General features: G+C 48.2%; 1 protein-coding gene across 7 annotated transcripts in view; it reads right to left on the minus strand.

Annotated features, from left to right (window-relative positions):
- Positions 1-2,648: 2,648 nt before the first annotated feature.
- TAF8 (TATA-box binding protein associated factor 8) overlaps positions 2,649-21,843 on the minus strand; it is a 31,547-nt gene continuing 12,352 nt past the window's right edge. For 2 of the 7 annotated variants that reach the window (XM_077904030.1, XM_077904034.1), the window contains exons 7-8: positions 21,168-21,310; positions 19,352-19,732 (exon numbers count right to left, since the gene is read on the minus strand). In XM_077904030.1, the coding sequence (XP_077760156.1) occupies positions 19,571-19,732; positions 21,168-21,310 (305 nt within the window). In that variant the 3' untranslated portion in view covers positions 19,352-19,570. The other 5 variants (XR_013383526.1, XR_013383527.1, XM_077904031.1 and 2 more) reach the window with 5 other exon arrangements.

Raw genomic sequence — 21,843 nt, forward strand, 5'->3', positions numbered from 1 at the left:
CAGAAGAAGACTTCAGGGGAGATCTTGAGACCCAGTTCATTTGGGCCTCTGATAATATGAACTAAGTACTTCAGAGGACAAGGCAGGACTAGCCTAGGGCTCCTTGAGGACAGGGTCCATGTCCTCTGGGTTGGCTGAAAGACTCTCCAGAGCGCAGCAGCTGGCCCTGTCACCTGGGGCCTCAAGAGAGGGACCAGGCCCAGGTACCGCTATCTCTGACAAGCTTGTGGGGACGGCATCCCACACCAGCAAGTGTTGGAAGGAGTACAAAACTTGGGCTTCCTTACATGTATGTCTTATTTAACCTTTTTGTTTTCCTGGAGACTGGCCAACTTGGGAGCACCTGGGAGCCTAGAATGTCTAATCATTCTCCAGAATGTACCTGGCCCAGAAACATGGGGGAAGGGAGAAGGAACACTGCTTTGCTAATCCTATTTGAATTTTCCGGGGATGATGGTCAAGGAAAAGGATAGCTCCTGGCATTGGAGAGAAATAATGCATATGGGGGCTGCCACTAGGATGATTTATATGGAATACACCCCTCTCTGAGAATGCCAAGTTTCACTCTGCTCCTGGGCATGCACGCCAGGACAATTGATGAATTGAAATGACTGGCATGTGCCCACAGTTGCTCAGGGACAGTGGAGAAAGCTGTGTTCCAGAGAACATTTGGGGTCCCTCCTCAGCAGGGATGCTGTGCTGGGAACACTGTATTTCAAAATCCACCACGGAAAAGTTTACCTCAGTCATAACAGAAATGCAAACTAAAGCTATTCTAAAACACCATTTTTCACTTAGGTTGGCAAAAGATTAAAACTTTGATCACAAATTGTTTTGACAAGGGTGTAGGGAAACAGGCTCTTTTTCCCCAGAGGGAGGCTAAAATGATACCACCCCAATGGAGGGCATTTGGCAATAGCAATCAAAATGTGAAATATATATTGTGGGCTGAGAATTCCACTCCTAGGAAGCTGGCTTACAGATATCCAAGCAAAATGACATCATGTCATTGCATCATTGTTGGAAATATCCTCAGTTTCTCTAAATAAATGATAATAAATTAGAATAAGACACACAATGGAACACTCTGCAGTCATAAAAACAAATAAGGACGCTCTTTATGAACCAGTATGGAATGAATTCCAAGAGATATTAATGGGGAAAGAAACAAATGCAGGAAAATGGATGCAGTACGCTAACACCTGTGTAAAAAAGGGAAAAACGCATGTCTGCGTTTGCTTGATGCGCACAGTGCTCGCTTGGAAGATGCCTCAGGCACTGGTATCACAGGATGCATGTCGGGAGGGGGCCTTGCCTCCTGCAGCTGCCTCTACTCCCTGTGAGGGCTCTTGTCCCCTTCGGGCCCCACTCAGCCAAGAAATGGCCCAACTGGTGACTCTGGAGGTGGCAGGCAGTGGCCAGGAGGAAGCAGGGCTTGAAGTCCATTTAGCCATTCAATAGTTTGGGGACCTCACACACTTTTTTAAACCTTTGAGCCTCTGTGTCCTCTTCTGTTAAGCAGCATGAAGCAGCGAGAATGATAGCACTATGAATGAGATGAGCCGTGTGTCCACGGGGGTGATAATGGTACCACCTCATCAGGCCACTGGGAGATGCACACAGGAAATCTATGTGAAGTGCTTAGTGTGGTGTCTGGTGTAGAGCAGGTGCTCTGCCAATGGATTTGTTCCAAAATACATCTTGGTTTCTCACTGGCCCCCTGACCCTTACAGCAACAAAACAGAAACTCCCTGGTGAGGCCAATGAGGATTTTAGGGTCCAACTTTAATCTTCGTTTCCATGGGCAGCCCCGTGTCCCCCTCACCTACTGTGGTCTCTGTTCTCTTTGCCTAGAATGTCCCTTCTGGGGCACCTGGGTGGCTCAGTCGGTTAAGCATCTGCCTTTGGCTCAGGTCCTGATCCTGGGATCAAGCCCCACATCCAGCTCAGTGGGGAGTTCGCTTCTCCCTCTGCCCTTCCCTCCTGCTCATGATCTCTCTCAAAAAACAAATAAAATATTAAAAAAAAAAAAGTCCCGTCTGTCCTTTGCTTGACTTGGTCACCTTCAAGGGCCAACTCACACGTCACCATCCCTGAGATGCTCTTCCTAAAGTCTCAGCCCAGAAGGAGTTTGTGATTGTCTGGGGTGCCCCTCTGAGGGGCACCATCACTCCACATGGTGCTCAAGTCCCCAGTTCCCGCTGATACCCACCCACACGCTTGCTTGCCATGATACAATGAACAGGAAAAGACTCTCCACTCACTCAGGCCAAACCACGGCAAGGTACCATTTTCTACCTCTCAGGCTGGTGAGCCTCCGACAAGTTTCGAGACACAGGAGGTGGAAGTGTACTCAGCAGACACTGGGGTGAGAGTGTAAATCATTGCCACGACTAGTGAGACATCTGGGGACACTGGTCCACGGTTAGTGGGCACGCATGGCAAAGTGACATGTGCACAAGTGTGTTTGCTGCCTCCATGCGTGGTCATAGAAGCCTGGAAACTACCTACATGTCCATAGCCCAGGAGCTGGCTGAGTAAGTTAGTGGTAGGGCCACACTATGGAACACCATGCAGCCAAGGAACAGAAGGAAGCAACTTTTTATTACTTACGTAGAACCATTGCCAAATGGCACACTGAGAAGAGGGGAGAAAGCACGGATAGTTTATATGGTATCTACTACTATGTAAAAAGAGGAGAGAGTATATATAAGCACTTGCCTTCGAAACACAGACTATTTCTGGAAGAGCATGTAAGATAATATTGCTACTATCATACCGGTATCATACCCGGTAGACGAGACCCAGGAGTCTGGGAAACACGGAAAGAAAGAGCTGCTTAGTCACCACTTTCATCTTTCTCCATTTTTGAAATTACTTATACTGTGGACAAATATTATCTATTCAAAATTAAATAAGATAACTTTTTAGTAAAGAAGGAAAAGCTGGTAATAAAATGGAGATGAGGATCAGCCGCTCGCTCCAAGAGAAGTACCTTGAATGTGTTCCAGAAGCGACATGTCCATGGGAAATCTTTACCCTCGGGCCGGCTGCCCCCACTTGCACCTGGACACTGGGCTGCCTCACATGCAGAGAATTAAAAACATGTCTCAGTATGAGCCTGAGTAAAACAGAAGAATGATAGACCCACCATCAGTGGCTGAGGAAAATTCCTAAGTGGATGCACCACAAAGATCTAAAGAAATCAAATTAGAATTGGGGACCTCAGGCAGCCCGGGTGGCTCAGCAGTTTAGAGCTGCCTTCAGCTCAGGGCATGATCCTGGAGACCCAGGATCGAGTCCCACATCTGGCTCCCTGCGCGGAGCCTGCTTCTCCCTCTGCCTGTGTCTCTGCCTCTCTCTCTGTATCTCTCATGAATAAATAAATAAAATCTCAAAAAAAAGAATTGGGGACCCCAGGGCTCTTTCATGCCGGCGGATAACTGCTAAGGCTCAAGTCGCTCCTGTTACAGCCAGGGCACAGGTACTACTTAGGGCCTTTGAGGCTCCTGACCCCGACTACCGAAAAGCCTCGCTGATCATCAGGAACTCGCCTGGTTGAATGAGCTGGAGCCGAGCCCCTTCTGATCCCAGACCCCCCCAGTTCAAATGGCCCCTTTCTTGGGGCAATACTGGTGTAGAGCTGGAAGATATGTTCCCAAACCCAACCTGCCTAGCTGGGGTGCAACCTGAGGACCAATGCCACGGAAGGGACCTCTGCCAGATTTACGAGGGAGAAGGCTGGTTACAGTTGACACCACACTGGCCTCCAAAGATGTTCCAGGAGAGTCACAGGAGCCTCGGGGGCCGTGCAGGGGTAGGTGGGGGCCTTGGGGATGGTGGGCACCTGAGCACCAGAGTCCTCTGAGGCTGGGTCACCTGACCTCCCACCTTCTTTCAGGCCACCCCAGCTCTCCCCAGTCCCTTACCTCTTCCAGAAGCTTCACTCGCCAAACCCACCCCATTCAGGCCAGTCTTCAGTCCTCAAGTCCAACCCTCTCCTGACACTTGCTCCTCTGTCTAGGTACGTGGTGTTACACAGGTTCTTGTGTTTATTTGTCTCCCTGGCTACGAGGGATCGCCTGGGGGGAAGGGAGTTACTGCATGTTGCTTTCTTCTCTCTTCCCAGCAGGGAGAGGCCCAGAGGCTCGGCTGGTGCTCTCGGAGCCAGAACTAACATTCTCTCCAGTTTGGGGGGTGCCAGTTGTCCTGGTTGGTTCACGTTTGCTCAATGTCAGACTTCATGAAACTAACTGCAGACAAGTAGTCTCCTGCCCCTCTAGCCGAGACACCACCCAGTGGCCAGAAAGATCCCTGACACTCCCTTGTTACTCACCTCTAAGTAACACCCAAAGCGCTTTACTCAGGCCCGGAAGGCTTTGTGAAGTGTGGCCCCCTGCTCCTCCCTGACCCCTCTCCTGTCTTCCCCAGGCACACAGTGGTTGCTTTTCCGTCTTCCTGCAATGCTTTTCCACTCCGCTGGCCTCGTCGATGCATTCAGGACCCTGCTCAAAGACAGCTTTCCTTCCCTATGCTTTTTAAAATAGCAACCCCTTTGGGGCACTGTGGGTGGCTCAGTCGGTTAAGCGTTTGCCTTTAGTTCAGGTCATGATCTCAGGGTTTTGGGATGGAGCCCTGTGTCTGGCTCTGTGCTCAGGAGGGAGTCTGCTTCTCCCTCTCCCCTCTTGGGCCCTCTCTCCTTCCCCACCCTAACCCTCCCCCTGCTCATGCTCTCTCTCAAATAAATGAATACAATCTTAAAAAAATAAAACAAAATAAAATAGCAACCCCTGTGGCACCTGGCCCCTCTCATCTGCACCTCCAGATCCAATCACTCCCACCCGCACCCGGTGCTGTGCCCTGGGAGGCTCACCCTCTGGCTTCCAGCTTCCACTCAGCAGAGCACAAGCAGGAGCAGGAGCCTAAGGTCTGGGTATTAATTCCCCTGCTGGCTCCTTCCTGCTGTGTGGCTGGGCACCTCAGTGATGGAGGCCTCAGCTCTTGGCAGAAGGCACCCACACAGGCCTCTCTCTCCAGGTTCTGGTAATCCCTCCCTCCCTCCCTGTTGCTCCCTCAGGCAGCATACCACCCTCGCATGCTCCTATCCCCTACATCACTGTTGGAGGTAATCCCTTTATTAAATTTTCCTTAAATTACCCAAAGCAGGGGCACCAGGGTGGCTTAGTCATTTATGCCTCTGACCCTTTGGTTTTGACTCAGGTCATGATCTCGTGGGTCATGAGATCGAGCCCCATGGTGGGCTCTGAGCTCAGCATAGAGTCTGCTTGAGATTCTTTTTTTTTTTTTTTTAATTTATTCATGAGAGACAGAGAGAGAGGCAGAGATACAGGCGGAGGGAGAACCAGGCTCCATGCAGGGAGCCCGACACGGGACTCGATCCTGGACTCCAGGATCACCGCTTGGGCTGAAGGCAGGCGCTAAACCATTGAGCCACCCAGAGATCCCCCCTACTTGAGATTCTTTCTCTTCCTCTGCTTCTGCCCCTACCCCCCAGGCATGTGTGTCCCCCCCCTTATCTCTCTCAAATAAATAAATAAATCTTTAAATTATGCAAAGCAGCCTATCACTTTCCTTTCAGGACCCCGCTCGACCACCCAACATTCTGGGTCATTGTTTGTGAGCTGTCTCTCCTACAGCTGGACCATAAGGTCAAAGAAGGCAATGACTTTACTATACTCTGTGCTGTGTCCCAACATCTGGCTCAGCGCCTGCACGTTGTACTCAGTTAACATTTGTTGAATGACTGGATGAGGAAAGGAAGGATCAGTATAATGTGGAGAGGAGATATAGAGGCTGGAAGGACAGACAAGATTTCGGGAGGTTGTGCACAAAAGAAGAGCCTAGGATGGGGACGCCTGGGTGGCTCAGTGGTTGGGTGCCTGCCTTCTGCTCAGGGTGTGATCCTGGGGTCCCGGGATCGAGTCCCACATCCAGCTCCCCACGGGGAGTCTGCTTCTCCCTCTGCCTGTGTCTCTGCCTCTCTCTCTCTGTGTCTCCCATGAATAAATAAAATCTTAAAAAAAAAAAAAAAAAGAAGGCAGCCCAGGATGCAGCAGTGACGAGAATGGCCTCCTCCTCATGGCAAAATGTCCCTGTTGCCATCATCTTCACATTTCTCCACAACCTCTGATGCTTTCTTGGTTTGGTTTTCTTCCCACTGGAATTGCACCCCCCGGGGAGCAGGGGCCATGTCCGTCTTGGCCACTGTGCTACCCTGGAGGCCTGGTGTAACACTTGGCATACACGGGGGTGCTACATCCACATTCACTGAATAAATAAGAGAATGGCGTCATCCAAAGGGAACCGTGAAGTGGCAGAGGACCCAGGAAGCCAGGTCAGGCAGGTCCCGGCAGGTTCAGGCAGGTTTGGCTTGGGGTAAGGAGCAGTAGTGAAGAACTATGGGGCGCCTGGTGGGGAGGGAAAGGGCTTGTAGGATGATGGGACAGCAGGGAGCTGCAGCATCAGGCTTGCAGGGGGAAGGGGGGTTAGAATTCAGTGACCGACCAGAGGCAGGGGAAGGACGGAGACCCCGCAGCGATTAGCCTGCTTGGAGTAGGGGTGGGGTGGGGAGGAGGCTGGGAGGATGAGGCCTGCCACCGTGGCCCAACGCAAGTGCTCCAGGGCCAGCCGCACTGGCCTCTTTCGTTCATTCTTTCTTCCTTCCTTCCTTTCTTTTCCATTTTTTAAGATTTTATTTATTTATGAGAGACACAGAGAGAGGCGGAGACACAGGCAGAGGGAGAAGCAGGCTCCATGAAGGTAGCCTGATGTGGGACTCAAACCCAGGACCCCAGGATCATGCCCTGAGCCGAAGGCAGATCCTCATTTGCCAAGCCACCCAGGTGCCCCTCTTGGCCTGTTTCTAACTCCCTTCTAAAGTGGGAAAGCTGGGGAGCAGACACGGTTTGGGAGGACAGAGTCAGACCTGATCTGTGTTGCATTGCTAGTATAGCCAGACAGCTCAGTGGAGAGCAAGCTAGAGAGAGACGGACGCTGAGGACTCCCGGGGAGGTACTGGCCGCAAGTGGAGGAGCAGATGAGCCTACTTCTTAAACAAGCAGAGCAGTGTTTGAGACCATCCTTAGCTGGGTGGGTCAGGGGGAGGAGCCAGCAAAGACAAGGGAAGCCAAGAAGTAGGATAGCAAGGAAAGGAGAGCAATGTAAAAGCCAAGGACTGACTCTGAAGGAAGGGGCAGCCAACAAAGTCACACATGGGAGGCAAAGGCTGGGTTGGATTCCACTGAGGGCCCCATCCTAGAGGAGCACCTGCCTGTTGGCCTCTGGCCCTGGCTGGGAGAGCCAGGGGTGCCAAGTTGGGTGGCTTCCGTGTTCAGGTAGGGTTTGCTGCCTGTCCCACCAAGGCATTCCTGGGCACATGCCCTCAACCTCATTTGTGGCAGACTGCCAGTTGTCCTCCAAATCCATTCTCTTGGTCTTTCCATGGTGACATAGCTGCCAAATTTTACCTAGACACTCAGCGAAACCCACATTTCCTCACTTCCCTTGCAGTTTGGTGGAGCCATTGGCTGGGATGGGGCAGCTCCTGGGGCTTGAGATCTCCTTTACATATGCCTCCCCTCTCCTCCTTCCCCTGGGCTGGAATGCGGACCCAGTGGATAGGGTGGCAGTCACCTGCCATCACATGGATGTGAGCAGCGGGTGAGGCGATGAAGGAGCCATGTCATAAGGCACTTGACACCATCAGGCCACCAAGCCAGCCTAGACCACCTACTCAGACTTTCATAGAAGGCATATGTTTCTGTCTTAAACCCCTATGTTTTGGGGACTTTGGGGGACTCTACAGCCAACTCCTATTGGAACAGACCATTTAATCCAGTAGAAATACCACCTTAGATCAACCCAAAAGTTGTTCCAGCCCATTATTACCAGGGCTTCCACAGGATAGTGAAAGGGGCCACAGGCATTTCCCCCGACAAGATCCCCACTCTCCTCGTACCAGGAAATCCTTAGCCTCCTTTATGATCTGCTACAGAATCATATTTTGAAATCCTTCACAAATAATTTTGTCCCTATCTATTTCATCAAGGAATGGACAAGAACTGTGACTAGCAGCCTCAGTCTACCTCCCCATCACCCTCTCTGTGTCACTGGTTCTATTTCTAACCCCTTTTCCTCCCATCCACAGGCCAATGACAGCGTGGGTGTGTTATAGGAATCACTTTGCACACAGTAGCACACAGTGCATTTGAGGAAGGAACAGAGGCAAGTATGGTTGTGAAGCAACACAAAAGGTAAAAAGCACGAGCTCGGAGGGAGAATGCTGGGTGCAGACTACAGCTCCAGGACTCAGCGGGCCATGTGGACTACAGTAAGCCATTGAGCTCCCTGGGCCTCCTCGTTCTCAACTGGAAACGGGGAGGGGGCAGTAAGAAAATCTACTATTGAGATAACTGTGAGGAGTAAATGAGTCAATACATGTAAAACAGTGATTGACAAGGGTTATCAATTAGTATTAGTTTTGTTTTTTAAGATTTTATCTATTTATTCACTAGAGACACAGAGAGAGGCAGAGGCAGAGGCACAGGCAGAGGGAGAAGCAGGCTCCATGCAGGAAGCCCAATGTGGGACTTGATCCGGGTCTCCAGGATCACACCCCAGGCTGCAGGCGGCGCCAAACCACTGTGCCACCGGGGCTGCCCTTTTCTGTTGCTTTAAAAATTACATACAAAACTAATACTGGGGCACCTGGGTGGCTCACTGGTTGAGCATCTGTCTTTGGCTCAGGTCATGATCCCGGGTCCTGAGATCAAGTCCCACATCGGGCTCCCTGCAAGGAGCCTGCTTCTCCGTCTCCCTGTGTCTCTGCCTCTCTCTGTCTATGAATAAATAAATAAAATCTTTAAAAAAAATAAAGCTTCAGAAGGAAATTTAAAAAAAATAAAGCAACAGAAAAAAGAAAAGCCTGGCAATGGAATAACATTGTAATATGCTACAGTTACAGTGCTCATTAAACCATCATTATCCCATTTTATAGAAACTGTTTGGTAGTTTAGGGATGTGCCTAAGATTTCACAGCTGGTCAGTTGTGTGGCCATAAATACAAATGTCAGCAATCTTTGTACTAATGAACCACATGGCCCTCTTAGAGCAACTTCAGGATTCTAGAAAAACAAAGCTCAAGAATGTCAGTTCCTTTTACACTGTTTCCCGAGAAGACCAGGCCATTTCATTCCTGGTTTCTTAGTTTTCACTGGCTACCATTTAACTTCCCCTTGGTCAGAAACAGAGGAGCCCCCAGAGGCCAGACTGGGGTCTACCGACCTCGGAGGTGAGGTTGAGGAAGGGATGTGCTCATCAGTAATTAGCAGAGGGACTGTGGTACACTTAGGAGCCATGAACACTGCTCCTAAGTGTGTGGATCTTATTTTGATCTTGATTCTAGCAAGCCAACTATTTTTTTTTAAAGATTTTATTTATTTATTCATGAGAGACACACAGAGAGAGAGAGAGAGGCAGAGACACAGGCCAAGGGAGGAGCAGGCTCCATGCAGGGAGCCCGACGTGGGACTCGATCCTAGGTCTCCAGGATCATGCCTGGGCTGAAGGCGGCGCTAAACCGCCGAGCCACCGGGGCTGCCCTAGCAAGCCAACTATTAAAAACAAACATGTTTGGGACAACTGGAAAAATCTGAATATGAACTGGATATTAAGGGATACAAATGAAATCTCTGTTCATTTGTTAAGTATGATATTGACATGGTGGTTATGTTAAAAAAAGAAAGCTATCAACCCACATAAATCTGCCCCCACAGCACAAAAAACTAAGTCTTGACAAAGGTACAAATGTAATTCAGTGAAGGAAAAGCAGCTTTTCAACAAAAGGAGCTGGATCAATTGGACATTTACAGGCAAAAGCGGTGAACTCAGCGGTGCCCCTGGTGGAGGTGGAGGACATGATGATCATGGGCAAGAAGCCCGACCCCAAGTGCGTCTTCACCTATGTGCTGTCGCTCTACAACCACCTGCGGTGCGGGAAGAATTGTGTAGCCTCCCTGCGTGCACGGCCCGCCTGCGGCAAGCTGCACCCACCATCCAGGCACCGTCCCCTCCCTGTGCGCCTGCCCACTGCTGCCCTGTTGCGACATCGCAACACCCTCCCCTGCATACACACGCTGCGTTTTGATATTGGTTTTCAAAAAAAAAAAAAAAAAAACTCACATCTTAAATAAAAATGTACTCAAAATAGATTAAGGATTAAAACATAAATTTATAAACATGTTACCAAACAAACAAAAAGACTTTTGGGGAGCCAGGACTGGGTGAAGAGTTTTTAGATCTGACACTAAAAATACCCAGAAAAGAAAACACTGATAAATCAGTCTTCAAAATTAAAATCTTTTTGCTCTGCCGAAGATCCCATGGAGACAACAGAGGATAAGCTGCGGAGTGGGGAGGCGTGTCTGTAAACCACACACCTGACAGAGTTCTTGTATCTAGAGTAAAGAAATCTCAGAACAAAGAAACAATCCAGTGAGAAAATGGGCAAAAGACTCCAATGGATTCCACCAGATAGCAAATAAGCACATCTCACCATTAGAAAAATACAAGTTAAAGTCACAATGAGATATTATTATTGCACATCTGTCAGAATGGCTAAAGCAACCAAAAATAGTAATACCAAATATTGGTGAGGATGTGGGGAAACTGGATTACTCATACATTGCTAGCAGGAATGAAGATGGTACAGCTACTCTGGGAAAGAGATTCCCTCTTAACATTAAACCTGCAGTTAACAGAGGACCCAGAAATCACATTCTTGGATGTGAATTGCAGAGAAACGAAAGTTATGTTTACATAAAAACTGATACACAAATGTGCATAGCCGCTTTATTCATGAGAGGCCAAAACTGAAAACAGCCTCGAGGTTCCTCAGAGTGTGAATGGTTAAACACACTGTGGTACATCCATACCATGAAATATGACTCAGCCAAAAAACCCAAAGGAACTACCGACACACAACCTTGGATGGCTCTTACTCATGCTGAGTGAAAAAAACCAACTTTGTAAGGTTCTAATTTTGATTCCATTTATATTAACAATCTTTTTTTTTTTTAAAGTAAACTCTATGTCTAACATGGGGCTCGAACTCATGACCCTTGAGATCAAGCGTTGCATGCTCCAGCAGCTGAGCCAGCCAGGTGCCCCCATTTCAATTAACAATCTGTAAATACAATTATAAAGATGGAGAACAGAAGAGTGGCTGCCGGGGATTATGGAGAGACAGTACGAGGAAGGTGCTGGCAGTGATAGAAATGTTCTTTATCTTGATTGTGGCAGTTGTTACATGAATCCACACATGACGAAACTGTACAGAACTGTGCACACACAGAGGACAAGGTGAATCCAAGTAAGCTCTGTGGGTTGTACCGATGCCAGTCTCCTGGGTTTGACACTGTATCTGTTATACAAGATGCTACCGCTGGGGGACCCTGGGCCAAAGGTACATGGGACTTTTTTTTGGGGGGGGGGGCAACATCCTGTCAATCTGTAATTTCAAAATTAGAAAGAAAAAAAAAAAGTCTCTCAGAGAGAGATGTAGGATGACCTATTTACAGACTAAATGACACAGTCTTGGTTTTACTTTAAAGCCCCAGGAAGAGAGGCATGTGGGTGGCTCAGTTGGTTAACGGTTCTCTGACTCTGTTTCTGAACAGATTGTGATCTCAGGGTCATGAGATTGAGCCCCCCACCCCCACTCAACTCGTGCTCTCTCTCAAATATATAAAATCTTAAAAAAACCAAAAACTCCAGGAAGAAAAAAATAAAGGAAAAAAAGTGGGAGAAATCGATGAAACAGAATTAAAAAGATGTTGCTCAGTGTTGAAGCTGGGGTGAAGGATATACAAGGAAAACATACATACTTTCTCATTCTGTATTTGAAAATTTCCAGTGTAGAAAGTTTTATATAGTTCCCAGGGATACTTAGTCCAACAGAAGGACTAAACTTTTATCTGTCTGCAGTCTTATTCATTCTTGTGACTTCTGAATACAAATTAAGTTCAAAGTACATCATTTGGGGATCCCTGGGTGGTGCAGTGGTTTAGCGCCTGCCTTTGGCCCAGGGCGCGATCCTGGAGACCCAGGATCGAATCCCACATCGGGCTCCCGGTGCATGGAGCCTGCTTCTCCCTCTGCCTGTGTCTCTGCCTCTCTCTCTCTCTCTATCATAAATAAATAAATTAAAAAAAAAAAAGTACATCATTCTGTTTCATTTGCAAAGTTTTTATTATGATCTTTTATTGAGAGCTCATAAATCGCATTCTTAAATCTGTCTCTGTTTACTACTTTTTCCCTCTGAGAAGTCTCCCAAACTTATAAAAAATAGAAATTTATAAATATACGTTGAAAATTATGCACAGTTTTTACACAACAATAGTCAGGTCAGCCTTTCAACCTTTCTAATCATCTCCCTGGGGCTCTCATCCAGAATTACTCAACAGCCCAAGTGGCAGCTCTGTCCCAAACCCACCTCTCCCCTCAGCATCGTGGCATTGGGCAGGTGCTGCTTTTGGACAGTAGTGGTGAAAGAGGAACAGCAGATGTGCTGACTGGGGTGGCTGCTCCGAGAGCAGAGAAGAGCAAACTGGAAAGGTCTCAGCCCTGGATCTGCCAGGGTTCAAACCTGGGCCTGTAAACTCAGCTGGCCAAGAACTGCCAGGAGCCGGATCACAAACTCAGCAAAGGCCCACTCTGACTCCAGTCCAGTAGGAGGGTTTCAGGCCACTACAAACCTGAAAAAACGCTCCGTAGCTGGAGAACTCAAACATCTCCCGGGCATGCCTCAGGGACTGAGGAGTGGCTCTTTGCCTTCAGGCAATGGGATTGAGGGCCCTAGAGCAACTGTGAGGCCAGAGGAACATGGAACCCGCTGTCAAGTTTTTCAAGTTTTCAGTCACCAACAGCATGGAAGATGAGAAGAGGACTCTGGAAGCAGAGCATCAGGAAAGTTCAGTATGGCCCTGAGGACACTAACCCAGGGAACAACTTGTTTATCCTGTGTGAACTTCCAGGCATCACAGGCATTTTTCTTCTTTGGACTTGGGTTTTTAAATCTCTTCCTTTGGAGACCAGCCAAAGGGGATCAACTTACCCAACATCTTCCTTAACATTTGGGTTTTTTTTGTTGTTGTTTTTGTTTTGTAGGGTACATCAGGATGAAGTCTTCTCTCCCCAGAGAGGAAAAGAGGTGGAACAGATTCAGACCTGCTTCCAGAAGAACACCCTGGCTTGGCCTGCAGGCTCTTCCCAGCCCACTTGCACCATAAGGTAGGACCATGGCCTTCTGTCCGCAATGGACTTTTGGCAGAATGGCCAGGCCCATCCCTCAAAATCTCATTCTCCACCCCCACTCCCCACCATCAAATCTTCTTCCTGTTGTTTAAAATTGGTGATTCCTCTACAAGTCACAGTATCAAATATCCACTGATTTAGGCTCTTGTCCAAGAAAACTTCTTTTCCTGGGATGAGGCAGGACTTAGTTGGCAGTTCCCAAGCATACATCCCACAGAGGGACAGGACAGTCAGGGATAAATCCCTCAGGAGAGCACGCTACCCTACAAGTGCTGATGACAGAGTCAGTGCTGCCCTTAAGTGTCACTCTCCTCTGTGTTTAACATCATCTGTGCAGACCTGTCTTCTAGGGTTCAAGGAAATAAAGTCCTGACACAACGGAAGTACTGGCTGCTCCTGTGCCCCACAGTTTCACCAGGTTGATTAACAAAGTCTGATCGTTACCATCATGCCTTCCTCCACCCAAATATCCAGTGAAAACAGGTAATCTTCATATGGAGTTTGCTATCAAAATCATGCTCAGTCGCACCCTGCTGCCTTAGCTTGACCATGAGGAGGCCACCCTCTCTGCTTCCCTCCAGTGGCTTTAACTGCCCCCAGGAGAGTGGTGTCTGCGTCTCTGTACAAGGCAGAATTCTTTCTCGGCTCACGAGAGGGACCTAGAAAGAAGAGGAATCCATGGAGCCTGCCTGGTGGGGGCCCCACCTGCTCTCCTTCTCCCTAGAGGGGGACTCTAGGGAGCTCTAGGGTGGTGAGGGCTGGTCCCCAGGCTGCAGGACTGCAGGACAGATCAACTTCTTTCCAACAAGAGGTATATATAGGGGATGAGTGAGGAGAGGGAAAAGGAAAAGAGGAGCTTTCCCCAAGGCTCAGACCCACTGGGGAGCCTCTCTTTTTTGCCAGGGAGCAGAAAAGACCACATCAGTTGGCCAGAGAAGCCTCTCCGCACCCAGCCTCCAACTCACTTCTTCCTGCGAATCTTGGGTTTCTTCACAGGTCGCAGATAGGGGTTATCAATGACGGTCTCTTCCCCGTTCCGGCTTCCTGATAAGGAGGGGTTCTGCTGCAGGACAGAGGTGTTCTCCTTCTCAGCTCCAGAATCATCCTTTGAGCAAAACCCGAAATAAAGCAAAATACCAATGGCATAAGGAAAGAGATCATGCCCATAATAAGAACTACTATTAGCATCCCTTTCGTCAAGAAATTAGAAGCCTAGGGATCCCTGGGTGGCGCAGCAGTTTGGCGCCTGCCTTTGGCCCAGGGCGCGATCCTGGAGACCCGGGATCGAATCCCACGTCGGGCTCCTGGTGCACGGAGCCTGCTTCTCCCTCTGCCTGTGTCTCTGCGCCTCTCTCTCTCTCTCTCTCTATCATAAATAAATAAAAATTAAAAAAAAAAAAAAGAAATTAGAAGCCTAGAGACCATTTTCTTTCTAATGTATCTATCTCTGTCCAAAGAAATGAGCAGGGGCCAGCTATCAGAGGAAGATGAGACCAACAGCTTGGACACGGGGGAACAGAGATCACCAAACTGTGAAACTCCTGAAAAGGCAAGGGCATGAGTTAGAATAGAGCCCTGGCAGGGGCAGGGAGTCAGGGACGAACATTTAGATCCTCAAGGAGGAAACCCAGCCTATAGGAAGATAAAGAAAAAGAGAAGTGACCCATGATGTTTTGCAGGACACAGGGCCAGAACAAATCATGTGCACAGGGCATCTCCTGGACCAAACTGAATGCAAATCATAATTGATCTCCCCCAGATTCTCAAATATCTGGTACCTGCAACAGGTACCAACGATCGTATTGCAACAGACGCCAGACATTTCTTGAGCCCTGAGGATTCCCACCAGGGCAAAGACAGCATGAAGGTGCCAACACAGGAATGCCAATGATAATCCCCATCTGTGACCTGTGGGTCAGCTCTTCCAGTTTGCTTTTTGAGGAAAGTGATTTGGAAGAAAAGTTTATAGGTTTACATATATTCAACATGATCTCGATTAAAACATTTTTTAACTATAAAGTGTGTACACATAGTAAAAATAGGTTGAAATATTAAAAACAGATTCTGGGAATATGCGTGATTGATTCTTATTATACTCTCTTCCATTTTCCAAGTTCTTTAAAATGAGCAGAAGCTGCAGGGTAAGGTGGAGAAAAATCACATCAAGGACCTGACCCAGAAGCTCAGGCCAGGCTTGAAGGACTAGAAGTGACCAGAAGAAGCTGTCTGGGCTGCGCCCCCTGGTGACTGGTCACTGAGATTCCCATTCCTTAACTGAGGCAAAAGAGGACCGGACCTCAACCAGGAGATTCTGTGGTCAAAAGACAGCAGGGTAGAGGATACTGTGATTGGATGACATGAATGACAGGTTCTCCCACAGGGATGGCAGGCCTAGGACAGGGACTCCAGTCTCAGGCTTAGAGAGCTTCAAGAAACCCTTCAGATTCTGCTGCACGCCCATCCCCGCCCCACCAATTCTGTTCTCCCTCCAAACCCAGCTCCATCCAGGGTCCCTGTGCTTTGCCTCCCCAAAACCTGATTCAGTGGGATCACAACGTGATCTAGGGTTGTTGTGGACTTTCTAAAGAGGCTCTCTTGAAAACAAGTGCCCCAAGGTCAACCTTGCTCATGCCAGGCACGGGGTCTGACCATGATCGGACCTGCCTGGGATATCTGGCTCCCAATCTTTCTGAAGTTCTTAATGGCTTATTTAGTAACTCACCGCCTGCTCCCCTATTGTCCTTTCTCTACTGGAAGCTCCCTGTCTTGCAGTCGCTGAAAGCTCATTTCAACCATGCCTGAAGTGTTTCCTGAGATAATAAGGATGGAAGGGCCAACCAGGGGCACAGAAAGGCCAGCCCTGGAACCTCTGCCGGAGGGCACTAGGCTCCCTCCACTTGGCTCACTTGTCTCACAGGGCCAGGATGTGGGTCCCGAGTCATCGGACAACAGCTTCTCTTCTCCCAAGTAGAGCTGGAAATGTTGTCACTTGCTTGCCTCTTTCAGGGACAGGCAGCCTTGACATAGGGATAGGAGTGGATAAAAGTAAAGTACCAAACTAACTGAGACTTGCTTCTAAAAGTCTGTCGGGAGCTCCTGGGGTGAGCTCTGGTGAGCCCCACGTACCCTGGGGTGACTGCAGCATCTCACAGTGTCCAACACTGTTTCTCTACACTGACCGTGTGCACCCCTCCGCCCTCACCTCTCTCCTGACCCCCAGGCTCACACTGCCACCTGCACCGCCACCTGCTCACTCCACATCTCCACCTGGCATCCAGGAGGCGCTTCAAAGCTCTGTGCCAGAAACTGAACTCCAGCCTAGCCCCTGAGCGCCATCTCTAACCTTCCAGCTTTTTAAGACAAAGCGTCCTCCTGGCTTTTCTTTCTCAGACCTCCTACATCCAAACTGTTAGGATAACTTCTTGGCCTGACTTTCAAAGTATAGGTAGGATCTGAGCACCTCCACTCTCTCGAGTGCAGGCACCCTGCTGGACCCACCGGATCTCTTGTTAAGACTACCGCAGCAGCCAGCAGGCCTCCCCCCTAGTCCTGGTCCCTCTGCTGTTCCACACTCTCCCCTGACACCCATCTCACCCCATTACAAGCCAGTTTCCAAAAGCTGCCTGCAGGGTCCGATCTAACCCGCCCTCTGCCTCTCTTCCCCTGCTGCCCTCCACCATGGCCCGACTCACCTCTGTGTTGTTCCTCAGGGCCTCTGCACTGGCTGTCCCTTTCCAGAACGCTCTTCCCCACATAGCCACATGGCTCACTTGCTCACTTTCTTCAAGTCTCTTGTCAAATGTCTCCTTCTCCGTGATATCTACCCTGACCACCCTATTTAAAACCGAAACTTCCATCTTTTACCCTGGATCTTGTCCTGCCCGGTCCCCTTGCCCCGACAATAGCATCTGCATCTTTAATGTACTGTGAATGATTTATTTACATATCACATTTATTGGTGTTCCCCTACTGCCGACACACAGGCTTCCAAAAGGCAGATGTTTCGTTTGCTCTGTTCACCGAGGTATCCCAAGCACTCAGAACAGTATCTGGCACATACAGGGACTGAATCAATACTGGCTGAGTAAATGAATGGTCCTTTGTTCATAAAAGAACAAAAGTTTAGACTGCTATTGTCTGCAGGAGGCAGCTAGTGCAAATACACAAGGGGAAAAAAATGCTCTTATACGCTAATTCAAAATGAATAGCCCCTTTATATGTTCAAGTAGATGGAGAAACAGGAACCAGGTTAAACAAAGTAACCACCTAGCAACAGTCCTTGAAAGACATGCTGCCACTGCTAAGTGGAAGAATAATCTAAAGTACCTGCTGTTTAATTCACTGTAATGACATCTGTAAAGCATACATAGAAAAGACAAATGTCTATATTGTGGTTTACGTATTATAGTTACATTCCACAGTTATATCCATACAGTGGAACACGATGAAACCATAAGGAGGGCTAAAGAAGCTTCTGACCTCTACATACGGAATGCTCACCAAGATATATCAATAAAGGAAAACAAAGGGAGAGTGGTCTGTGATTTGCTATTTGTGTTAAAAATGAGGAAATTGCATCTTTAGAAGGATACATGAGACTGGTGATCCTGGTGGCTTTGTAGGAGGGAAAGTGGATGACAGGGAACAAGGAAGGGATAAAGACTTTTGGCCATACATTTCTTTCTACACGGTAAATTCTGAAACAGGATTCTATTTGTCATTCAAACAGAATAATACAAATAAATCCAATCAATTGTATATCAAGTGTTGCTAGAATCCTTTGCTTGAGGTCTTTTTATATTTATTTATTTATTTATTTACTTTTAATAGAAAAGCAGGTGGTCATACAGCCTAAAACGGTGGGAGGCTGGGGGAGGGGAGCATACAATGGGTGCCAGGAGCTGCCAGGCACCTGATGTCTGTTGCTGGGTTAGCTGTTCCTATTCTTGCTTGTTATTCGTGAGGACACAGATTCAGATGTTAGGGTCTGCAAGCCCGGTCACGTTATCTGGAAAGCAGAGCCAGGCCAGCGTGACTCTGAGGGTCGGGTATTCCTACTCTTTGCAGTCTGGCTTGGCTTCTCAGTGCCCTGGAGCCCCACTGGCGGCTCCAAGGTCCTGCAGCCTGGGTTCATTCACGGCCACGACCTCGCCTGGGTCATCACCTGGGGTGTCAGGTAACACATCTGCAGGCCATTTAGCTACTTGGTACTTACAAAGGGATGGTAGTTTTGCTTAGAAGAGTCCTCCTTTTCATAAGGTGAACCTCATCTTAGTCCATGACCCAATCACCATATCTCACACCAAATTAACTGAGTCCAACACGGAAGTGTAGAATAACAAGTTCCTCTGCTTTAGGTAAAGCCATGGGCTTCCAGCCCTAATTCTGAAAGGAATAATCCAACATTAAAGAAATCTGTGTTCAAGCAAGGAGGCCTGTCGGCAAATAATAAAAGACAGCAGAGGCAACTTTCCACCCCCATACTGGGGCTGCTGGCTGCCACCTGCTGCATGGACCTTGGAGAACATGCAGAATGCTTGGTTCAACTAAAACCACCAAGGCATCCTTTGCTTCAAAGCCAGGGCTGGTCTTAAAGGATGGATGAATATGGTAAGTGGACCATAGGGCCCTGCAGGCCTTAAAGGCATCTGAGTGTCTCACAGTTCTGTGGCTGTACTTGGCACTTTCTCACAATGATGCAGGAACAAGAGTGGGGTCTTATACTTGTATGTGCTGAGTACAACCCATTGATAACCAGATGAGAACATCCACGAGTTATGAAGGGCACATCTCACCCACCGCTATCCCTGTGCCCGCGCACTCTATCTCCTCCCCTGGGAATGAAATGCCCATAACAAGGCCAACCCCTCCACCATGCCCTGTCCCCTAGATCCCTTACCTCTCACCTACCAAAGACCATCAATCCAAAATGTTTCTTTCTCTCCTGCATCCTCTTTTCCTCTCTACCAGATCATTCCCATCAGCATACTGACATCCTGTTATTTCTTTTATCTTAAAGAAACAAACAAAAATAAAAACGCCTCTCTTAACGCCTTAACGTCCCCTCTTTGGCCACCACTTCATTTTTCTCCTTCCCTTTACAGCAAAATTCCTTGAAACAATTGTCAACAGGAGCGCTGCCCAACAGAACTTTCTGCAATGGCATGTATTCACATCTGCACTGCTCCATATGGTAGCCACTAGCCATAGGTAGCTATCTGAAAAGTGGATGGTGTGACTATGAAACTAAGAATTTGGGGATCCCTGGGTGGCTCAGTGGTTTAGCGCCTGCCTTTGGCCCAGGGCGCGATCTTGGAGTCCCGGGATCGAGTCCCATGTCAGGCTCCCGGCATGGAGCCTGCTTCTCCCTCCTCCTGTGTCTCTGCCTCTCTCTCTCTGTCTAAAATAAATAAATAAACAAACAAACAAATAAATAAATAAAAATAAATCTTTAAAAAAAAAGAAACTAAGAATTTTTCGTTTTATCTCAATTATATTAGTTTATTTTTTAAATTTCTTTTTAAGATTTTATTTTTAAGTAATCTCTACACCCAACATGGGTCTTGAATTCATAGCCGAGATCAAGAGTCCCATATTCCACCAACTGAGCCTGCCGGGCACCCCTAATTTCAGTTTAAATGGACACATGTGCCTACTGTAACAGCACAAGTCTATACTTATGAAGCCCAATTCCTCTTCTCCTTTTTATCCTTACCCACTCCCAAGGCGCTCACCCCATCTCATGGTTTTAAACATGATTGACATATTGGTGACTCCCTAAGTTGCATCTTTAGCCCTAATGGCTCCTCAAACTCCAACTCATATATGCATCTCTCCACCTGACACCACCACCACCTGGATGTCTAATAAGCATCTCAGGCTTCCCTGTTTAACGGGAACTCCTGCCCCTCCACCATCCACCTGGCCCACCCAGGGGTTCCCTATCTTGGCTGAAGGCAACTCCACCTTTCCTGTTGTTCAGGCAAAATGCCTGGCATTCCTCTTTGGCTCTCTCTCTCTCTCTCATATCTCACACCCACACCACTGCTTGGCTCTGCTTTGAAAATAGTGTAAAATCTGACCAAATTATCTATGTGGCCACATTTCATTGTCTTCGCTTCTACACCCTCAGTTTACTGCAGAGCCTCCTAAGATGTCTCTGCTTCTGCTTCTGCCCTTACCTTCTGCAGTCTACTCTCAACTCGACTGACCTTGTCAATAAACCTATATCAGATCCCAACCTTCCTCTGCTCAGAATTCCCAATAGCTCCCACCTTACTGAGAAAAAGCCGTCATGTTTAATATGGCCTTTAAGATGTTCATGTCACCTTGGGAGCTTTGCTGTCCTTTACTACAACAGCTCCCACCTCAGGGCCTCTGCATCTCCTATGCCCTCTGCAAGGAATGCTCTCCTCCCAGATATGTACAAACCTTGTTCCCTTCAGGTCTTCCCTCAAATGTCACCTTCTCAGTCACCCTATCTAGTACCACATTCTCTCATACCCATATTACTTCCTATCTCCTAATTTATCATTTTTCCGTAGTGACACAAGGGCAGGAAGTTTTGTCTATTTTGTCTCCTACTAATTCCCCAGTACTCGAAATTGCCTGGCTCCAGCAGATACTTGTTTGATACTTGGTGAATGGATGAATGAAGCCCCAGGACATGGACTTGTCTCTCACCCAAGAGATCATGTCACACTTGGATCATCATGAGCCCGTCATGCAAGCCCAGAGACCCAGGGTAGGTGGTGTCTACTTCACAGGGTGACAGGCTGAGGGCAGCAGGGGTGAGTTTTGGGGGTACTGTGAAGCAGGCAGAAGGCAGGACCCACCGTGCTGATATGAAGAGGGAGGTTCTCTGTGTCTGTCTGCTCATCCTGCTCCGAGGAATCCGTCTCTTCCATCTGTTGCATCTCCAGCTCCGACGGGAGAAGTGCTGTCAGGTAGGGGATGGTGAAAGGCCTGGCAGCGATCACTGGGAAGTTGGAAGAGAGGCACCATTCCAGTCATAGCGTCCTTGCAGCTGCCCAACAGCCTTACAACAGAGTCGTGAGCAGCAACGAACGACAGTCATGGTGACGCGCTCTCAACACTCAATCAAGGTCACGTGACATCCTACATGCTATCTGTAATCCTTGCCTCCACCCTATTAAGTACAACTGCCAGCCCCATCTTACAGATGAGGACCCAGGCATGGAGCAGCCTCGTCAAGCACAAAGAAACTGGCAGAGTGGCATCTCAATTTGGGCAATCCGACCTCAGAGCCCACTTTTACAAGTATAACTAAACTCATAACTGGGGCTGAATCCTCACAGAGTATCAGCTTAGTGATCCTAGATCCCTCTCAGCCTCATTTCTTGAGCTCGGATATTGATCTCTTCAGCCTAAAGGACTGAAGTCCAAAAACTGCACCTGAGAACTCTCTAGATGCAAGTTATATATCCACCGAACCAGAGGGCACTTCAGGTGAGTAAGCATTCCAGTTCTTCCAAAAAGCACGGATTAAGA

The sequence above is a fragment of the Canis aureus genome, chromosome 7 (assembly GCF_053574225.1).
Source record: "Canis aureus isolate CA01 chromosome 7, VMU_Caureus_v.1.0, whole genome shotgun sequence".
Taxonomy (NCBI): Eukaryota; Metazoa; Chordata; class Mammalia; order Carnivora; family Canidae; genus Canis; species Canis aureus.